The sequence below is a fragment of the Fundulus heteroclitus genome, chromosome 21, assembly GCF_011125445.2.
Source record: "Fundulus heteroclitus isolate FHET01 chromosome 21, MU-UCD_Fhet_4.1, whole genome shotgun sequence".
Lineage (NCBI taxonomy): Eukaryota > Metazoa > Chordata > Actinopteri > Cyprinodontiformes > Fundulidae > Fundulus > Fundulus heteroclitus.
The window spans coordinates 33192666-33214118 of NC_046381.1; the positions used below are offsets into that span (position 1 = coordinate 33192666).

Genomic DNA, 21453 nt, shown 5'->3' on the forward strand with positions numbered 1-21453 from the left:
CAGATACCAAGATCGGGGTCAGTAGCAGCTAACTGATAGGTCATCATGATATCCTGACAGGCTTTACAAGGTTAGCATCTAGTGTGTTGCCACGACATACTTTGTTTTTTTTCCATCACAAATGCTGACATGGAAAGTATTCAGAAGTAGTGACAGCTTCTTTAATCCTTTTGAGAGCATTGCGAGCCAGCTGAATAAATAGACTTTATTCTGCCATAATAGGTCTGTCGTCACAGATTTGCATGCTTTAGGCATGTTGTTGGTGCAATAAAAAAAGTGTTAAAAAAATGATGTCTTGTTATGTCTACATGTTACGTGTACTGTGCATTCTGAGCTGGTGTGTCACCAAAATTTATTTTTTTTGTGATTTATTAGATAAGGACGGCTCAGAATACAGACAGTAGATTGAAAGCTTTGTAGACTGTTGCAAACCGAACCTTCTCAGGTTAAATGCAAGGAAATCAAAGGAGCTGGTGGTGGACCTTTGCAGGCTGAGGTCTCTTGGAGTGCAAGGGGTGCTCCTGAAGACCTTCTTTAACTTTGTGGGGACATCAGTCATCCTCTATGGTGTGGTCCGTTGGAGCAGCGGTTTATCTGTAGCTGAGAGGAAGTGGATGGATAAACTCTGTAAGGGGACCTGCTCTGTCCTAGGATGCCCCCCAGGTAGTTGGAGACAAAAGGACTGTAAGAAAATTAACATATCTGATGGACAATGTGTCCCACCCCATGCATGGAGCTGTTGTAGAGCTGGAGAGCTCTTTCAGTGACAGACTGCTGCATCACAGATGCTCAAAGAGGTAGCAGGTCTGTCCTCCCAGCTGCTTCTAGAATGTATAATCTCTGCTGCTCACAACAAACTCAATAAGTGTTCACAAAACATACTAATGGTTCCACAAGTTCTGATCTGATCAAGAATCATTTACACTGTCTCTCAGATGCCGATGTCTATTTGTACACATTTGAGCTTCTCTGGGGTGTTGCTTGTACAATCATGCATATTGGATGGTTTTCTCACATCGTTCTGTAAATCAGCTGCTGCCTTTTCTCTATTTAACTTGAAGATTGCATTTTCTTATGCCATGTATGTGTTTTTACTTGAATGTTATCAATTAATAAATGCACAATATTTTTCCCCCTTTCTGATAAGCTCATTCTCTTCTGCTTTAGAACTTAACTTTAAATTAACTTTTTAAATTCATCTTAATCTAGCGTGTATCCTGTCTGTGTGTTTTTGCCTCTGTCACAGCCAAATTCCCCCATTGTGGGACAGTAAAGGAATTTATATTCTAGTATCTTCATTTAGCAGTTCTGTCAATAAAACAGTGCATTTTAAGAATGAACTCCCTCTTCTTTAAAAATAAAAGCAAAGTCACAAACATAGATACAACAGGAAGTCAACACCTACCTTTTTACCTGCGGCTCATAAAATTAAGTTAGAGTAACTTTACCACATAAGGTCACATGCTGACAGCAACTTGATATTGTTGAGACAGAGACTTTACTTTGGCGTTAAATATTTTATTACTAATACGTTTATTCAATTGGGACAGAACAAAAAAAGAACAAAAACAAAACATTGTTACATTGTTGAATTACATTGTTGAAGTGCAATCCATGCCATGTTCATTGGTCATCTAGTTTAATTCTACTATGCAGACCAAGTCCCTAAGACAAAACAAATACCAACAGTTAGATACAAACATGAAAAACATACAGAACATGTAATACAGACTACATATAAAAGTTGCTCTAATGTTCACAGGTTTGAGTAGAGTTGAGCCATTGTTTTACTTTGTTGAGCTGTTTTAGGTCTGTGAGGGTTTTTAATATGGCAGCCCTTTTACTGTGAAGCAGCTCTGTGCAAACGTGGTTCTACATTTGGCTGGTCTGCAGTCACCACTGGCCGCCCCTCTGGTAGTGACACCTCGGGTGCTATATGTTTGTATCATGTTGCATACAATTTCTGGAGCAAAGTTATTAGTCCATTTAAAAACTAATTTTAATAAAGAATATTTTATAAATGTCTGTGTTTTAAAATCAAAACATCTTGTTTTATGAACTCTTGTTACATCCACATTAGGCTACTTGCTAGACAACTGTTTTTTGTTTGTTTTTTTAACAAACCACAATCTGCACACACAACAGAGGTATGACTGTAGAGGAAGAGAGGAAGGGACCCATGACCTGTTATCCTCCTGCCGTCCTGTTTTGTCCTCTGAGGAACACGTGCAGGGCATTTCAAAGTTAGAAATATGACAGCGACTGGCCAGTACTAATGCAGACCAGATGAAAAGCAGGTCCAGGACTTATTACTTGCTAAAAGAAATTCCTACACTGATGGATTTCCTGCAATCTCTTTGAGTGTCTTGCTCTTTATTCACGGTCTAACAGCCACTGAAGGTATGGTTTATCTAATTTTCCTTGCCTTGATAAAAAAGAAAACTCATAAAATTTACACCAGAGACTATAACTCAGTAAAACTAAAGCAACACTGCATTTCATATTTCTTGCATTAAAATATTATATCGGAATGCTTTGTTATATTGACTAAACAACATAGTTGCATGGATAGTTCAGGTGTTCTAAAAATTATAAAATCTTTCTGATAATTAAAGTGTGATTTAGTCTTTTTATCATCTTTATTTCAAATATTTAAGACTCGGTCACAAAGCCTTTTATTACAGCAATCTTAAATGTGAGGTATTGGATCACTTTTTAGGGGAACCTGAAATCTTCTTTAGAGCTCTCATGAGATCATCTTTAATTATACCACTTTAGTTCATTGTCCTTTGTAGCATGGGGGTATAAACAATGGTGAAAATGTATTATTACTTCATTAACCAGGAAAGACACACTTTCTAGACAAAAACAGTACTAAAAGACATTACACAAAAAAAAGTTACAAAATATAACACATCAGCGATCGCTGAAATACAAATAAAAACAAAAGAGATCATTAACATATTGAACGGTGCAGTCAAATAAATCATCAATGCATACATCTGCATTCAGGTCTTTGACTTTTTAAAATGTTAAGCATTAACTCACTAAGAGAAAGTGGCTCATTCTGGAGCTGATTTCATGCGTAAAGGGCAAAGTACTTTCATGCTTTTTCCACAACTCAATGCGAGGGCTCGGTTTCATCAATAGGAACAGATTTTATGAATGAATGCAGTAAAATTCTACACTTTTCTGCATAACGTAACATGTTAGATATAGGAGGTGAAGGCTAAGGATAGCTGTATAAAGGACAAGCCAGTGGTTTATTCTTTGCACCGACAATACAGACCATCTGACAACAGTGTAACATATTGTATAATGAGTCAAAATATTGAGCTTTGTGATGACTCTCAAAGCTCCATGGTAGGCTGTGCAGCGCAAATTTATGCACTTTGACAAACCATTCATAGGATTACATCTCCATAGCCAGGCAAAGACATAAAGACATCTTTTCATAAACTCGGGAGAAATACACAACTTTGAAGGAATAAAAAAATCTGAGTTTCAGCTTCAGGAGAGATAAGCTTCTAAGGTATTTATATTCAAAACACTAAAAAATATATATATTTTCAAACCACGAAGAGTGGTGGTGGGTGGAAAATGTAAAGAATTGAATTTAGAGTTGAGAAACAACATACGTTTTGAGTTTTTAGCATCGAGAATTAATTTAGAACTGCACAAAGATTTGCTGAACAGTATTAAAGAATTGTTGGAACCGGTGTAGAGCCTGCTGAGGTGTGGATCCGACAGAATACATCATGGTGTCAAAGGCAGAAAAATAGAAATTAGTGTTTGATATGCCTCGATAAAGATCATTGTTTAGGTGAATAGTATGTGGCCCCAGATCTGAATCCTGGGGAACACCTTCATCACATAAAGGAAGCAAAAGGCCAAGCCTTCAGCTTTCACACACTGAGTTGTATAGGAAAAAAAGTTTTTTGAACCACTCAATCGCCTGTTCTGTCAGACTAACACTAATACGTTTTTACTTTAATAGCCATAATCCTCAGAGAGAACAGTGAAAAGGGGCTAAAATGTTTCTTATTGTCTAAAGCAGGGGTCACCAACATGGTGCCCACGGGTGACACAGTACCAATGAAGGAGCTCTCAATTTCAAAAAGGTTGGTGGTCCCTGGTCTAAAGCCTCAAACCATTTATTATCTTTAAGTCTGCTTTGTTAATACTGTGTCCTTTTCTAAAGCCAGACAGAACATGTGATACAATATCACGACTAATGAGCTACTACCACAATTGCTCACTTACAAGAAACTCAAAGATTTTTGCAATAACAGACAATTTCAGCATGGGCCTGCAATTGCGTAAGTCTTCTTGACCGCCCTCTTTAAGTAATAGCAGAACTAAAGCAGATTTCCATATGCCAGGAATCTCATTTGTATCCAAAGAAAATTTAAAAAGATGAGTCAGAGGGGGGGGACCCACCAGCAACAGGACCAACTTCTAGCTCCTGCACCACTGCTGCCTCAGCACCCCAAGCTCCTCAGCAATGAAGAAAAAGGACAAAAGGGCAAAGAGAACAAAAGATCATGGGAGAATTGGAAATATCTCCATGGGGGAAATAATTAATAATAATTTTTATTTGTTATTCCAACAAACTGTCCTCTGCATTAACCATGTGGTGCACGGGGAGCATTCTGGGGCTAAGGGTCTTGCTCAGGGACCCAGAGTGGCAGTCTGTGGGATTCAGACTGGGAAACATGCAGTCTCTCCAGGATACAAGCTCTCTGCTCTAACCTAGGCCAAGAGCTGACAGTTTTGGAGTACAGAGAATCATAACATAAGCAAGGTCAGTCCATCCGTTTGTCTCTTATTTACTAGGCGCTTTTCCATGAACAGTTTTTTAATGCGCATTTCATAAAGTATCACATTAGAAATGGTCGATAGAAACAGCAAATCTTTGACTTTTTTGAAAAAACAGCAAATGTGCTAAAGAGGAGATTGAAACACTTGTCCAATTAGTTCTGACGTAGCGAACATTTACCTCACATGACTGATCAGCTGTTTCTGCTGCCGGCGTCTACCCGGATGTTCCCATAAATTCGCATGGGACTTGGATGGAAAGATGGCTACTGGCTTGTAAAGCTGAGTGGAGCTCAGAGGGAAACAGCTGGGACGTTTCTATCTCCTTTGGCTGCTGAGACAACTGTTCATTCTGGCAGATTCCTGGCAAAGGACTGAAATAGCCTAATGCATGTGTGATTGCAAACACATGCATGACCATCAATCTCTCACTGAGCAAGGCTCCAGTTTTATTCTGTTACAGTGACTGACCAACCAGCATGGGCCTCCTATATTATGTGTGGGGGACCTTAAATCCTATTTTTACCAGACCACACAGATAAATTTTAAGAATTACCAGAGGCACTGTTGCAAATTGAAGACACTTTATTGAACTCACAAGTTCCTATGGACAGAGATTGTCAGTTTATTTTATTGTACAAACATGACCACATTAAAAGTAGGAGTCTATGCTGGCCCTGGAGACCTGGTAGCTAAAAGACATAGTTAAAACCCAATTAAGTTAGACTGTTTGGGGGAGGAATGATAAGAAAAACACAAAACACATCTAAATACATCTAGGTGTTCCCCAACAAAAACACACTCACCCCTTCCACTAGTCCCCTCAATCTAAAAAAAAAAAAAAAAACTTAGGATTCAAGGACAGCATAGCAAGAAACTGGACCTGAAGCTAAAAGTGAAACTGAAACAGTAGCAGGCAAACCTACACACAAAAGAGATCAAGTTAGACAAGCACCTTAAGTCACCAGGTAATAAGGAACTGCCTTTACCTTCTCTAAAGTGAAAACAGTCAATGGCGCTCTATACGTCACTCTCTAGAATTGCATTACCTACAATAATCAAGAGGAGAAATCAGAAATAATTTCAAACCCACCTTACGCTCAATGTTAAACATACCTCTGCGAGAATCATCAGCCTGGGATCTGATCTCCTCAGCGATCTACCTGCTTTTAAATGAAAATGCTGATTACCTGTCTCACAAACAAACCGGATGCGCTCTATCACAGCGTCTTCCATAAAGACACTGTATATATATATATATATATATATATATATATATATATATATATATATATAGATAGATAGATAGATAGATAGATAGATAGATAGATAGGTGTGTGTGTGTGTGTGTGGGGGGGGGTTGCTGTTGACATTGCAGGAAAATTAAATGTACTTGTGCAATAGGAGAAAATACACACACTCACTGTCATGATTTAGGTTTTTGTTTGTTTTGGACTTTTTCTAGCCACCTTCCAATCAGTTCAGTTTCATTGCAGCCACCACTCTGCTCTTAATCAGATCCACCTGCTGCACTAATTCACTAAAGGTCTACTCTGTTCACCTGTTCACACGCCTACTTATACCTGCCTCAGTCATCCACTCACTGCCAGAACATCTTGTATCGTCTCATGTGCACTACCGCCTTCACACTTCTGGTATCTGTGTGCTCGGCCCTGTGGATTTGGAATTTCGAACTGTCCGAAACCTTTCCTTGCCAAAGAGCATGCGATAAAACGATGGCCTTTTGTTGAAAAAGATCCTCGGACAAAATATATCAACGCGAGAGTTGTCTCGACAGGGGAACATAATTGATGTTAGGCGCTGGAGAAATACAGTTTCAGAGTTTTACCAGCAGAACGTTAAAATGGCAACTATGGAGCAGGGACACTACATTACTTAAGCACTTAAAGACAATATGAGATTAACAGCAGTGCCAATACAACATGATACAAATTTTTAAACAGTATGTTTTAGATTTTAAGTTCAGTTTTATTGCCTACAGAGTATTTTTCCCTACAAAACAGTTCACTGAGGTACCAGGCTAATGCTCATATGTTGGTGAGGATTCTCAGTCATCCAGGTCATGATCAATCCAACAAAGGTTAAAAAATAAAACAACTGGACTTCTATTCTGAAACTGAAGACGTTTCGCTTCCCAGTCAATAAGCTTTCTTAATACAAAATGTCTGGAACGTCTTCAGCTTCAGAATAAAAGTCCAGTTGTTTTATTCTTTTTAACCTTTGTGGGATCAGGCTAATGCTCATTTTCTCTCTGACTTGATTCATTGATGATGCAACTTTGTGACATTTTGCAGTGTAATTCCAGTTAACCCCGTGGAGAGGATGTTCTCCCTTTTCATAAACTTAGCGCATAAATTTGAAATCAAGTGACTAGCGTTTCAGCTGCTCTCTGCTGAGCTCATCTCTGAAGCTTTCTGGCTACACGACACAGGCAGACAGCGAGCCGCAGCAGCCAATAGAGCCTCTCACTATGAACCTCGTTGTGAAGGGCTAAAAACACTTACATCGGTGGGAAAACACCCGGACTCATTAGTTTAACAAAATAATGTGCATGACCTCTATTACAGTTTTGCAAGGAGTGCCCTCAAAAACAGACAGAAAATGAACTTGTATCTGTCACAAATACTTTCTGAGGCAACTTTCTGTATTTAGCCAGTGGATAAAAAGAGGCTTTGCAAACCATTTCTAATGTTATTTTAATAAAATACCTTCTTATGGGGACGGATCAACATTTTGCATGATGTTTTAGAACGTATATTATTTTTATTGGGCTTCATTTACGTGCTTGCCTCTTGTTAGTACGGCTCTGTTGCTTGTGTTTGACTAGAAGGTTTGTGAGTAAGAACAGTTTAATGTAGATAACGTTTTAGCAATCAATACTGTAATGAATTTGCCCGTTTTAAATGTAAGGAAGCCAGTAAGGGAATACCTTTTCTATAAATTAACAACCTTTTTGAGCCTATAATGTTATTACATCACTAGCAAATGGTTTTTATGTAACTGGATTATAACCTTGAGAACATTATTGGCAAGTTATTACTTTTATGGCTTTTGCTGCATTTAAAATGGCCAAACTTATTGCATTATTGAAAAGTTAATGGCTTCTGGGGAAATGATCCAAAACTACCCTTAATTGTGGTGTCGCCTCATTTTTTTTTAGCTCCTCTGTTCAGTCAAACATCAGAAATCTTGGTGTATGCTTCGACCAATCACTGTCACTTGGAAGCAACTCTTGGTGAAAAACTGTCTCTATCACCTGAGAAACGTTGCCAAGTTAAGGCCAATTCTGTCAATCTGTGATCTTGAGCTCATAATTCATGCTTTTATTTCTTCTCACTTGGACTACTGTAATTCTCCTTTTACTTCTTTTAACAAAGATGCTCTAAATCACCTGTAGCTGGTCCAAAATGCTGCTGCAAGGCTTTTAACAGGATCTAGCTGAAGGACTCACATTACTCCTATTCTACCCACCTTGCACTGGCTCCCAATCAAATTTCATAAACATTTCAAAATTTTAGTGTTTGGCTTTTAGAGCCTTGCATGGTCAGGCTCCCAAATATGTCACCGATCTGTCGTGCCCCTACACCTCTGGCTGCACCCTTCGGTCCTCAGGTCAGAGCCTTCTCATTGGTTCCAAAAACCTGTTTTAAAACCAGAGGAGACCCGTCCTTTCTAGCTTTTGCTCCAAGCTAGAAATGACCTTCCTCTGTCCCTTCGTGTTGCTGACTCTGTTGACTCCTTCAAAAAGCAGCTGAGGACTTTGTTTAGGCAGGCTTTTGGTTGATTGTGTTTTGTTCTCAAGTTGCATTTTGTGATATTGTATTTTTTATATAGCTTCCGTTGTCTTTTATGAAGCACTGGGGGATTTTATATTTTACTATAATTTGCTGTCTATCGTGAAGCACCTTGTGATTTTATCTGTTAAAAGGGCTATAGAAATAAAGTTTCTTCTTCTTCTTTCTACAGATCACTAAAAATGGGGCTTTGTTTTAAAGGTATAGGAGTTTGCTGAAAGGCTCATTTCTGTTTCACCAAAGTGAAGATGTGACTACAGGTATCTGCTCCAGATAAGACATCGCCTGGTCTTAACTTATTTGCAGAACCCAAACTTAAACTCTGATCAAGAGAATTGTTACTGGAAATCAGTGAACCACTTTTACTGAATCTTCCGAGTCCCCTTCTACCGGGCCGCTTTGACCCGAGATGATTTAACAGGTTCTGTCGTCCTGCTCTGTAACTTCAACATGCTACTGGATTATGTTTGTTCTTGAGTTTATCTTCACTCAAGTCGATTTGTGCCGTGTCTGACTGATTTGTCTCTCTTTCAAGAAAATAAAAAAGATTTTTTTTTATCTTCATAAAGGCATCCTAATTCGTAAAGACTGCATGAATATCTCCAGATGAGTTGCTCGAGAAAAACCTTGAAAGTGTTTATCTATAATGAGATAAAGTGGAAACTGTTATGACAAATCCCAGAATATCTAATCCTAACATGACTGGTGAGATGAAGTTGAACTTTGTTCAGGCCGTCACATCGAATGGGGAAAGCAGAGAGAAAACGGAGAGAGAAAAAAAAAAACCAAGCATTTAATAGGTTTAACATCCCCTATCTGTCCCGTTCATTCAGTACTCACAGAAGGTTTGTTCCCAAAATGTCAGTCTAATCTACTGATGGATTATCTATCAAATCATGTGTTGAGATTCTGGTAGCTTGGTCTTGCACAGATCAGGCAAGCCTTAGGGAAACCTGAATTTTGTTCCTTTGGCTTAAAAAATGAGCTTTAAATGTCAGCGTGACTGGATCCTTCCCAACTAACTGTGACCAATGCCAAGGCCTGCATATCGCAGAAATAAGGCCTCCTGCTTCCCCATAACAACCCACCAAAAGTGTTGTTGTGTCTTTGTTCATCTTTTTACTTAAACGACTAAAAGCCTCAAAGCCAACTCCAGGCGGTTACCTCGGCCCAAAAGGCGATCCTTTCCAGCAGCGAGACATCCTGACCCGAGCTGATCGTGTTTCCAGTTGCTAAGCTGAAAAAAAGCTAAAGCATCCAGGGTAGGAAGCGCTCCAAAAAGGGAGAAATCTGTGGCCGTGAAAGCCGAAGTGATCAAATCTCTTTTAAAGAAAGACTGTCTAGAATTGTAAGTGATAAGTTTGCAGGGACGAAAGTAACCTACCTGTTTTCCCACATCAGGGTGACTTATAGACGAGAGAGAGAAGTGGCAGGTGCCTTCTGGTAATGCGCTCATTTGGTTGATTATGTTTCCATCACAGTAGAGCAAGAAAGGTTCTATGTGGAGTTCCACAAAGCTGAATTTTGGGAGAATTTTATTCAATATCTGCATACTTTACTCACATATAAAAATATCCCCCACTAAATATAAAAGACAACTTTGTTTGTGTCATCCCGTGACAAAAATCCTATCTTGTCACTTAGTTAGTGTCCCCCCCCAAGATATTGAGAAGTTGAACGGCCGGTGCTCATTTTGCACTTTTGTAATTTTGGTCATCATGTTCCAAACTTTTTCCGGTAGTTAAAGGAGCAGTCTGCAACATCATGTTTAGTCCCAACCACGCATCAGTTTGTAGCTGCCTTTATGACAGATAATTTAAAGTAACTGGAATTTTAATAATCTACTCAGAGTTTGCTGGTGGCTTAGTTATATTGAATTAATCAGGTTTCACAATATGTGAAATGTGTATATATATTCTCTTTAGTTTTATTTGCAAGTACAAAATGGCAAAGCATGGGTACAAAAGGGTGGCATCATGTATTGTGGAAGGGTAGACCTGGAGCGTCAGTGCAGAAAAACATGGCTCATTATGTTTTGGTCTCAAAAATGCAAAACTAGATTAGTAGCCAGTTAGATTCAGCCATGATTTAAAAAAAAAGCACAAAATATTCTCAGTAAAACCTTAAAAAATAAAATAAAACACTTTGTAGTTTTATTTTATTTTTTTTAGTCATTGCAGAAATGTTTGAAAACCATTTATCTTCCACACAGTCGTACAGTCTACTTTGCATTAGGCTAGCCAGCACGTGAAAGTGCAATAAATTATGTTGCATCTCGCGACTACTTTTTCTAAGGCTTAATGTAAATCTAATCATTTATTTGAGTTGCTGAATTGTCTTTCGTTGTCCTCTGCTTTAATGTTAATAACATTCCAAGCTTTTTGTCTTATTGATTTAAAAACAAAATCAAATCCACCTTAGCGTTGAGGTAATAAAGTAATAAAGTTGTCTGGGACTGCTTAGACCCTAAACCTGTTTCAAAAAATGCGTTTTATGAAAACTATTTAAAAAAAAATCACATGGCTCACGTTTATTAAACACAAAGTGTTCATGTGTTGATGGAGCTGGAAGGGTGTGAGCGCTCGGCCGGTGACTCTCGTGCTCCTTGACACGGCGGGATTTAGGGTGGCGCGCGGCGCGGCGCGGCGCGCGGCTGACTGTCACCCGGGTGTTTTGCTCGGCAACATCCGCACAGAGATGGCAGTAGAGCCGTAGCTGACTGCGGGGCCTGTACGGTGACCAGCGGCCCGAGCCTTACCGAACTGCGGGACTGTAGGGAAGGAGCGCAGCGCCGAAAAAGGTAAAACACGGGCCGCCTCGGCCGGCCGAGCCGTTCCGAGTGACTTTTTATTGTATTTTTTAGCGCTTTTAAACATGTTTTACAGAAACGCGTCCTCCTCCCCTGCTGCAGCTGGAGAACCGCTAACCCTGCTAAGTTTGGGACGTTAGCTTGCTAGTAGCCCCGTCCGCTGGGCAAAGCTGCCGCTAAATACTAAACAAACACGCCGAGTTATCTCCCCAGCAGCATGTAATACAATATATCCACAGATAAAAGCGAGAATTATCAGACAGAAACGTAGTTATAAAAGCAAATGGCTGCGGAGTGAGACGTTTTCTCTGCAGCTTAGGAGCTAGCTTAACGGGAGCTAGCCACCAGACTTTAGCCTTCGCTGCAGATTAGTTCCCCTGCATCGGCAACAAATTGTTCAGACAGGGGCAGACATATGATATAAGGTGGAAGGACACTTTGTCTGAGAGACGGTGGTTCCGACAGGGGCAGATTCACAACCTGTACCTTAGAGTCAGCGTGAAAAACATGTCAGGTGAACACCCAAAGTTGGTCAATGTTTGTTCACCAGGTTACTCTTTAGCGCCGTGGTGAGGGTTTCTAAATGTCTCCGCAGGGTTCTGCTGCTCCTGTTCTAGCGTTTGAAAGCGGGAATAGTCTCCGTTTTCACCCGTATGCTGGTTGATCTTCACCCATGCCTGCATTTCGACAACGCTGCGCTACTCCTCAGCCTCTAAAGTTGGTTTGTTTGGGATTCCTTCCCACGTACAGATCCCAGTACCTGAGGCAGGTAAACACTTTGCCTCGCCAGCCTTTTAACTTCACACCGTCGGCACTTAATTTTAGAGCACCCCTCCTTGTTTTGTAAACGCGGTTCTATATAATTATACGTAGCGGACACACTGTTTAGAGATGTTTCTGGTTTCCGGTCACCGACTCTGATAAAGCTCCGACCTGCCTATCTCAGTTCTGGCGGACTGGGTTATCTGTAAATCCCAGGTTGACAACCGAGCAGCTGACGATCAAAACGACGATCTCTTAAAAACAGCCCTAAGCAACAGAGCTGTCCTCTTACTGTGACACTGGAAGTCTGCTTTTGCAATAATACCACCCTAAAGGTTATGGGACAGAGATGTAAATAAACCCCCACTGAAAAGCATTACAGCAATTATTTTTGCACTAAATATTGTAGCTCACCATTCTTTCTTTTCTCTTTTACCCCTGAAAGTTGGCTGTGGACCGCATCACATGAGATTGCATGTTTTCTCGAGATCACTCTGGAATAGTTCTCCGCTTTGTAAAAGCAAAAGTCTCTGATTTACTGTTTTGTTTGGGCTTGGTAAATTATTCATTCATCTGGAGCCTTAAGCGTCCCTCTCCATGTAAATCAATTCGTTATTTATATTGGGAGCAAAAGCAGAGCGCCGTTGTGTTACACAGCTCTGCAGCCAAACAGGATTTTGCTGCTATTTCAAAACGAAGACGCTCGGCTCGACGTTTTAGACCGCCTTTGGCACTTTGTACGGTCAGCGCTACTAGCCGTGGGATTTCCAGGAGACTACCAGGACCCACGTTTCCCTCATCCAGCCGCGTCGTGCGATTGAGAGAATCGGGCGCTTGAAAACGGTAAAAACTTTGCTGCAATACGCTCGGCTTCCGCTTTTCTTCTGACGTCTTAACACTGTTGTGGCATCCTGAAGAGGCTGCTAACCTGGCTCTGTGGGAAACGCAGCTTCCTCTCTACATGCCTCGATCTGCAGCTTTTGTGCCCGACTTCATTTATAAACACCTGACTTTCCAAAGTAATGTCTCCCACACAGGAGAGTGGTGCTAATTTCTCTCTCCGTCCATTTATCCTTCATCCAGCTTGTCCGTGCGAGGTACACTCTGGAAAGACAAACACTTGCGCCTAGGGCCAATTTAAATAGACCAATTAAGCTAACGGCCATGCTTTGGGACGGTGGGAGGAAGCCGTAGCATCTCCAGGAACAAAACAAATAATACGACCATTTAATCAGCTGATTCTTCCAAATGTTGTTATGCAGCTAAACACAGCCAATAAATAAGGGATCATATGTGTCAGCTACCTTAGGCGTAGCTGGGTGTTGGTCATGTTGCTGTGGAGCATTGTCTACCTGAGAAATGGTAATGCTCCGCTGTGGCTGTCTAAGACGTCTGCATTGTTTTTGTTTCTTTTTTGTTCCAGCTTTCTGCGCTGTTGTATTTTTGGATTTTGAATGTCCGTTCTGCTGTCTCTGTGCCACGAAGCCTGGCCTGGCAGCTCAGGTTGCTATAAACCGGATATGCCGCGGGCACATTTGGAGGGAAGGAAACGCTCACAGGAAGATTCTCTGTTCAGGAGAAACTTTTGTTTAAGGGCTCTGGACTGTGGAAAAGGAAGGCAAACCTCCAGCTTTTTACTTTACCTGGGCTTCTTTTCTCTTTTTTTATGTATATAAAAAATGCCAAAAAATAAGTTTGAGCGTAGTGATCATTGTGGTGCTTTTATTTTTATGGTTTTAAAATCCACATCATCCAGTTCCCTTGCAGCAGTGCACGGTAAAAGAAACGGATGCAAACTAGCAACCTGATTGGTTGGGCTTGGTCCGGATGGACAAAACATACAGGGTGAAGATGTATTGAAGAGAGGAGAACGTAACGGCACGTTTAGAGGTGCATGGAGGAATGGACTCTGGGTGCCAGTGGCCGGGCAGCGGAGTGGCTCTCTGTGGTTTGGCGGGCCGGTTCGGTGCCTCTCCCTGGAATGTGTTCCTGCTCCTCTGAGCCACGCCGCGCTCGGTCCTCCACTACCTCCCTGTCAACATGGCACCTTCCAAAGGTCAGGAGGTTTCCTCGCATTACGGCTTTCGGTCCATTGCTGGCCTGATCGGCCAGAGCGCCCGACCCACAACGCAGCCCACGTTGTCCATTTACAGACTTTTACTGTTGGGGAAATATTTAACCACAGGACTCGTTGAGCTCGTTCTGCTGGAGCTAATGCTTTTATGCCTTCCTCTTACCGTAGGTAGAAAATGCTTACAGCAGAAAACACAAAGGGCGTTATTCTGCAGCCGTATCTGGGCGCTCTGTGTTTTGTAAGCAGCTCTGCCCGCACGCCGCTGCAGCCATGACGGTAGGTTAGGAAAAACACAGCGCCTCAATCTGCCTCCTCTGTCTGCTCGTCTCCGGCCTCGTCCGGGTCTGCAGGACCGGTGGGCTCTGGCTTAGCGTCAGCACTCAGAAATATTGCATTCAAATCCGCGTTGTCAGTGAGAACAGGAGTATTCACACCCTTGATGTTTTTCACATTGCAACGACAAATTTCCGCGTGTTTCATTTTGGTTTTAGGCGGCGTGTCCAACTAAAGCGGAGCATGATTGTTGACAGAGTACCTGTCTGGCACCGTGCCTTATATTTCTGTGCTTCTATAACTTCTTTAAGATTTTGTCCTTAATACAACACCTTTCTGGATTTTATATGCGGACAAGCATGAAATCGAACATGATTAAGTGGAAGGTGAAGGATAACTGCTGTTTTTTTTTATCCAAATAATCAGAAATCTGTAGCATGCATTTGCAGTCACCCCCTCCAGTCTAATTTTCCTATGGTTGATGGAGGGGCTCCCCTCAGATGTTCAAACAGTTTTTAGTGTGTGCTTTAAACTTCCACAAAACTTTATGTGTGAGCAGTTTGGAGCGTTCCTTGTTTTTGCGAGCCGCAGTAATTATGCAGCAGATATCCAGCAAGGTTATGCGAGGGCCCGGCCGTATTTATCTCTTAATTACCGTCTATCTCAGGCTGGAGAAACAAAGATAATGGATCCTTTCCTCTAGGCTTCCTTTCTGAGGGCTGGCGTTTGGTGAGAATATCACCAGCAACGCATTAAGCCCGGCTGATCTCCTGCACACAGCAGCTACGCTTACAGGCGCAAAATTCCTTGATCAGATTGAATTGAAAAGGAAGAAAATGATCTGAACTCATCCTTTAAATGAGCCCAATCAATCCGATGGTGTCGTACGTTTACGGGCTCCAGGCTTTATTCAGAGTAGAAGTCCTCTGACCTTAAAACCACAGAAGTTGCACTTCTGTCCAGGCTGAAAACAAAGCACACTTTATTGAAATATCACAACCACCACGATAGTAAACAACATACAGACAGAGTGAAGTGTGTCCATTGTGTGGGATCTGAGCGGCCAGACTGGACCCGCTCCAGGTTCTGAGACCTGCTGCCTCGCTAGTAAAGCTACAGGTGTAGGTCATCTGTAGATCTTCCTGCGTTACAGGATGAGAGCCGTAGGGCCTGGAGACGCAGTCGGAGCGATTTGCCCTGACCTGAGTGATGTGATGGGAACAAGAGACGCCTGGATGAGCGATCAGCAGAACCCACACGGCTCATTCGGGATGTCATTTTGCTCTGATTGAGCTTAATCCGCTCGCGATATTCTGATCGGCGTGTTTATTCTGTAAATGTGGCCGTTGTTTTCTGTGCTTGTTGTCGTCTCCATCCGGCTCGTCGCAGCGTAAAGCTCAGGATCCACAGACGGACAGAACCGGCGACTCCTGCCTGCTTGATTGCTCTCCTTAAAGCTCAAGCAGCTGTTTAGCAGCTAATCTTTTCTAAAAGCTTTGGTGATTTGCAGCTAGAAGCGTTCAGCTCCAGTAAAGGGCATCGCTGCAAAGCGGGGGCTGTTTCTCTCCGTGGCAATTTTACCCTTCTGCTTGAAAACACCTGGCTGACCGAGACAGAGGTGCCACAGGCGCTCGGGGCTTTGCTCTGCATTCCTCCTTTCTGTGCCGGCAGGATGTAGTGATCGTGTAATAACGACGTTGGGGTTTAGATGCTGGCTGCAGAGCCGGCCCGGTTCTCTGTCGCCGTATCGATTCGCTCTTGTTCAGCTCTGGGAAAAGTACAGCCACCGTAAAAGTGATCAGGAACGTGCGACTCCCTTGTTTTCCATCCCAGGTTTCAGCCAGGTCTCTTCTGCTGTTACGCACAACAAACGCTGCACCCTTTGCCCTCCTGTGTGTGTGTGTGTTTTTGTGTGTGTGTTTTTGTGTGTGTGTGACACTGAACACAACAGTTCAGTGATGTAGCAGATCTTTATTTAAAAGCCTTTCCAGGACTCATTTCTGTAAGACGTCACCCTGATGGCACATTTTTGTATTTCAGCTTGAGACGTCTGGGTGATTGTGACGGGTTCTTATTTTTACAAGGTGCCCAAGAGTCGGTCGGGTCCATGGAGGTGATCCGAGGAATAACCAGGCCATGTTTGTCCTGCCTGAGTGCAGCTTGACCTCCGGGCCTCGTCTTCTGTCTGTGTTCGCGGGAAAATATTGACCTGAATCCATTTGACGGGAGGATGAAGCTCCTAATGGCAGCCGGGATGTTTTCTGCCCTCCACGCTGCAGGTGGAGAGGTCTCCTCTTTGACAGGACCCGTTCTGTCAGATGTGTCAACCGGCCTGATCCGATTTCTGGTTTTCTATGAGCTTTGCTGATTCTGAATTGAGCGATTCTGGGAAAGCCTGCTGGGGTCTGAAGGTGTCTGGAATAGAGAGAGAGGTTTTGGTGTGACCTAGCGAAAGTGAGCATACTAGGCTGCCCTTTTTCAATCAAACGGATTGGTTTGTTTTTAATTTGATTAGGACAGGATGATTTCCTCATGATCCTGTGCCTTTAGATGACAGAAAGCTGACGTTTTCCTGGAGCGTGTTCCTTACCTCAGTCTGATTTCTAGGAAACAAAATCCCGTGTAAAAGACGTACCGCTGGCTGATTGTGGACCAAACAGAGAGCGAGCTTTCGTGCCTGTAACGCATAGGACACGCTGTGTTTGACGGCCGGACAACCTGCCGGCTCTAACCTCTGATTGATTGCATCTGATCAAATCTGATGCTGTGTGTTGCAGTGCAGCCATGGGACACGGAGTGGGCTGAACAGGAAGGCCTAGCGAAAGACGTCTGTTGTGAGTATCCGTGCTGACGCAGTTCACACGTTGCACCAATGCCACATTTGGCATCAGAACTCATTTGTCCCGTAGCAGCTCATGTTCTAAAACTGTTCCCTAACGTAAAGCTGCTTCTATAGGACGCCAGTCCAACTTTTGGCTGCGGCTGAAGTCATTTTGAGCTTCGCCTATAAACCTCCACTAATGAGATCCTGCTGCCGGCTCCACCTCTGATCTCTGTTGGCTTTTGCAACCTTGCGCAGCTCACCTGTGTGTTGTTTGTGAATTTATCTGGAGTAAGCTGCTGATGGTGCTTTGTGTGTGCTGAAGGCTTCCCACCGCGGTGGATGACATGGCCACGGCCTCATCGAGAGCAGAGACTAGCCATAACCACCGACGCACGTCGCAGCTCCATGCCATCGGTAAGTCCCAACGCATCCAGGGTCGGTTTCCTAAACACCTTTTTTGCTTTGATTGCTTCCTTTATATACATTTCCCCCCCTTCTTCTTCTTCTTTCTAGTTTCATGTGCCAAGCTTAAGAGGAAGAAGAGCGTTTTCGGGGCTGCCATTTATGTGGAGGTGACAGCAGAGGGAGAGACCCGCCGCACGACTAAATCTCACAGCTCCTCCAGCCCCAAATGGGACGAGCGGCTCACTCTGTAAGCAGCCGCGGTCCAACGCCCCCCCTCTTTGCGTGTTTACCTTAATGTGATCCTGATGTGTATTCCCCAGCATTCAGGCCCGTATAAAACCGCTCCTAGAGAGGCAGAATCAGCAGCAGGTATTCTTCTCATCTCCTCCGTGCCGTTCTTTTTTAGACCCGTTTCCTTTGCTTACTGAACAAGAAGAAGCAGCCGTTCCAAGCAGAGCCTTTTTTAGACGGTTTGGGACTTCTTAGTTTTATATGAGAGCCGGCAGGTTGCTCATCTGATAATCATTTGAAAAAGAGGGGAAGCCGTCTGAGAGCACACAGACTTCTTTGTTCGATCTCACAAGGGGAGCTGGCGGCACGAACGCCGCCGCTCTTTTAGCGACGGCCCGGCTGAGATGAGGCGCTGCAAACGGGAACGCCTTCAAGCGGGTTTCTAGCTCCGCGTTTGCACCGGGGATGTTTTTGCGAGCGGCTGTGGGTCCTTCTCGTGACTTTGAGGTTGTAACGTAAGACGCTTCTCTTTGGACTGATCTGCTCAGCTCCTAGAACAAGGGCCGCCCTGTCTGCCGCTCACTTTGTCCTTGTTAGAACTCAACGAGGCGGCCTTATGCCAGACGCATAACTTATCCTTTCAAGGTGGTTATTTATTTATTTATTTATGTTTTTTGGGAGGAGGTGAAAGATTGAGTAGTTCGTACTAATTGTTTTCTTTATTTCTAAGATGTTAAAAACTTGCTGTACATTGAAAGTCAGAAATGACATCTTTTTATGTTTTTACTTCTTGCATCCACAGTTTCTGCTCTTTTTAAGGTTCCTCTGAGCTAAGCAGTGTGGATTGTGTGTTCTTGTTTTTTTTTTTGTAGGACTGTGACACCGCACTCACAGGTGGATTTCAAAGTATGGAGTCACCACACCCTGAAAGCGGACGCTCTGGTGGGCAAAGCCACGCTGGATCTCAGTCCTGCGTTGGAACAGCATGACAGAAAATGTAGGATTTTTAGGATGCTTCGAACGAAATGAGCAGAAACGTGGCGCTGCGACGGCCTTGTTTACTAACATGATAGTAGAGCAGTAAATGTAGGGCCGGCAAACACCAGATTAGATTGCATAATTAGACTATAGTCTGCGTTGGAACTGCTGGTTCTGATCTGTTTCTTTTTTTCCCTGCTAAAATAAAGTCACTGGTCTTAAACATTGAGCAGAGGATTTTAGATGGGTCACAAAAGTCCAAATCCCAGAAATCTGGACTTAACGGACTACACACCAACATTTTAGAACACATAATTGTTTTTTAAAGCTGTAAAACTGAATAAGAATATATTCTATAGTCACTTATCCGTTCTGTTTAAGTATCGGGTTTTTAGGTTTTTCTTGCTCATACTCTGCTTATTTCACAGCGACCTGCCTTTACAAGCTTTACAAGCCTTTGTGTTTTTTTTAACACAATTTTTGCACTGAAGTCTTAATTCTTGTAAATCTTCTCAACTCCAGAATTAAAACCTTCATCTCTATTATTAAGGAATATTAAGGAACGGTCAGATAACCTCGGCCTATAACTAAAAGCAATTTGAGGAAAACGCTAGCATCAATGAAAGCAAAGCCTAATTAGGCAATTAAAAGGGTTACAAAACCCGTAGAAGTTATACTGGATTACAGGAACGACTCTTTAAGTTGCCTCCAGATGTTTGGCCGTCGTTAGCTTTGCCTCCAAACCTTTGGTCTGCCGTGTTTGGCTGATAAATCTGTCAAGCCGGGCAAATAAAACAGACGGGAACCTCCGACAACTACTCTGATGTAATCTGCTGCTCTGGATGGCAACAATTACAGCTAAACATGCGATAATAAATGGAACCTGAACTTTATGTGGAATAATTCTTTAGTTTCTGCTCTAAATTAAAGCGTTAGATCACGTAACACTGTGACGCTGTCGTAGTGTGGCTTAGGCGTAGTGACGCAGCATTTTTACTCACTAGCTGTGACCTGTGCTCCACAGTGGAGAACGTGAAGGAGGTGCTGAAGCTGAACGCGGAGCAGAAAGGGGTCTGCGTGCCCGTTGGCGAGCTGACGGTCTACCTCGACGGCCTGACTGTCGCTGACCAGGAGGAGCTGGCCCCGCTGACCAATGGCAGCGCAGCAAACGGCACCAGTGAGCTCACTGTTTATGTTAGGGGTGTGTTTTTGTTCTATGCAATCAAACATCCACCCGCACTATGGGCTGCAAATCTAAAGGCGATTCCTTTGGAAACCTATGCAGTTAAATGCAGCCAATTAGATAACTAGGACATTTTAAATGAAAAAAATCTGCGCGTAACGTCTCCAGGCTGACGGATATATTTGAATGTTTTCCAGAAGTCCAACAGAATGGAGACGCCATTCATGAAAACGGGGACACTTCTTCCTCTTCTTCTAGAGCTGCAAACAGGTAACCTCATGAAACAATCTATAAACCCAACCGCACCGACTCATTTCTTCACAAAATTGCCAAGTAAAAAGGGTTTGACTAAGAAGACAGAAAAGACTAGTTTAATTTTTGCTCTTCTTAGACCCACAGCTGCTGATGATAAATGGTATTTAAAAGCTATTAGAGCTTATTGCTTCAAGAGTATTCAACTCTTCAATCCCAATTAGAAAATCTTCCAAAAGGATCTGTTCAACAAATTAAAAAGAAAAGCGTAACTACATTTAGTTGGGCAAAATATTGTTTCAAACTTAAATTTCCATCCCATCTAGTTCCAGATAAATAAAGTGGTTTATGCGGTTGTTCTGAGCTGGATCCTTGCTGACGTCTGCGATAGTTATCAGGTTAACCTCCAGCTGTCGTCTCTGTCAGGAGGGCGTGGCTGTGGCTAGATTAGATTCCAGGGCCGATGCTTGTTGCGTTCACTATTGAGCGGCTAACAAGCTGTAAACCACACGCTTCAATATAACACGCTTAAAAAGACCTTTTCTTTCTTTAGTCATTTATTTTTCCAGGTGCAAATTTGTAAGAAGCAAATTGCCTGTTTATGGAAAAACACATTTTCCTTCAGATGATCCGTTTCTACATTTCTTAGACCAGCTGAATTTATATCTATTCATTTCCAGCCGGTTGTAGTAAAGTCTGATAACCATGAAACACTACAGAGAACAACTCTTGAGTTAATTTGGTTGGAAAAAAAAACACACAAGAGGATCAGAAATAAATACGTTTGAGTCAGGAAAACCTGGGCTGCAAACTAAAGTAGAGAAGCATCAACATCTAAGCTGTGTTTGGCGTTTATATTGTATAGGATATTGTAAAAGCAGGTTGGTAGTGCTGCAGTACATTCCCAATATATCACATCACCAAAATCAATTTAAAACAGATTCAGACAACAATAAAAAGAGCAGTGAAAACACATTTCACATATTGCTCAAATCGAGCCTTCCAGGGGGAAACTGTGAGGCCTGGGAG

General features: G+C 42.5%; 1 protein-coding gene across 3 annotated transcripts in view; it reads left to right on the forward strand.

Annotated features, from left to right (window-relative positions):
* Nucleotides 1-11253: 11253 nt before the first annotated feature.
* LOC105927993 (NEDD4-like E3 ubiquitin-protein ligase WWP1) overlaps nucleotides 11254-21453 on the forward strand; it is a 29943-nt gene continuing 19743 nt past the window's right edge. Inside the window, exons 1-7 of one of the 3 annotated variants that reach the window (XM_021317788.2) lie at nucleotides 11254-11433; nucleotides 17329-17385; nucleotides 17669-17789; nucleotides 17889-18027; nucleotides 18884-19008; nucleotides 20014-20190; nucleotides 20370-20442. In XM_021317788.2, the coding sequence (XP_021173463.2) occupies nucleotides 17720-17789; nucleotides 17889-18027; nucleotides 18884-19008; nucleotides 20014-20190; nucleotides 20370-20442 (584 nt within the window). In that variant the 5' untranslated portion in view covers nucleotides 11254-11433; nucleotides 17329-17385; nucleotides 17669-17719. The remainder of the gene's footprint in view (nucleotides 11434-17328; nucleotides 17386-17668; nucleotides 17790-17888; nucleotides 18028-18883; nucleotides 19009-20013; nucleotides 20191-20369; nucleotides 20443-21453) is intronic. The other 2 variants (XM_012865034.3, XM_012865037.3) reach the window with 2 other exon arrangements.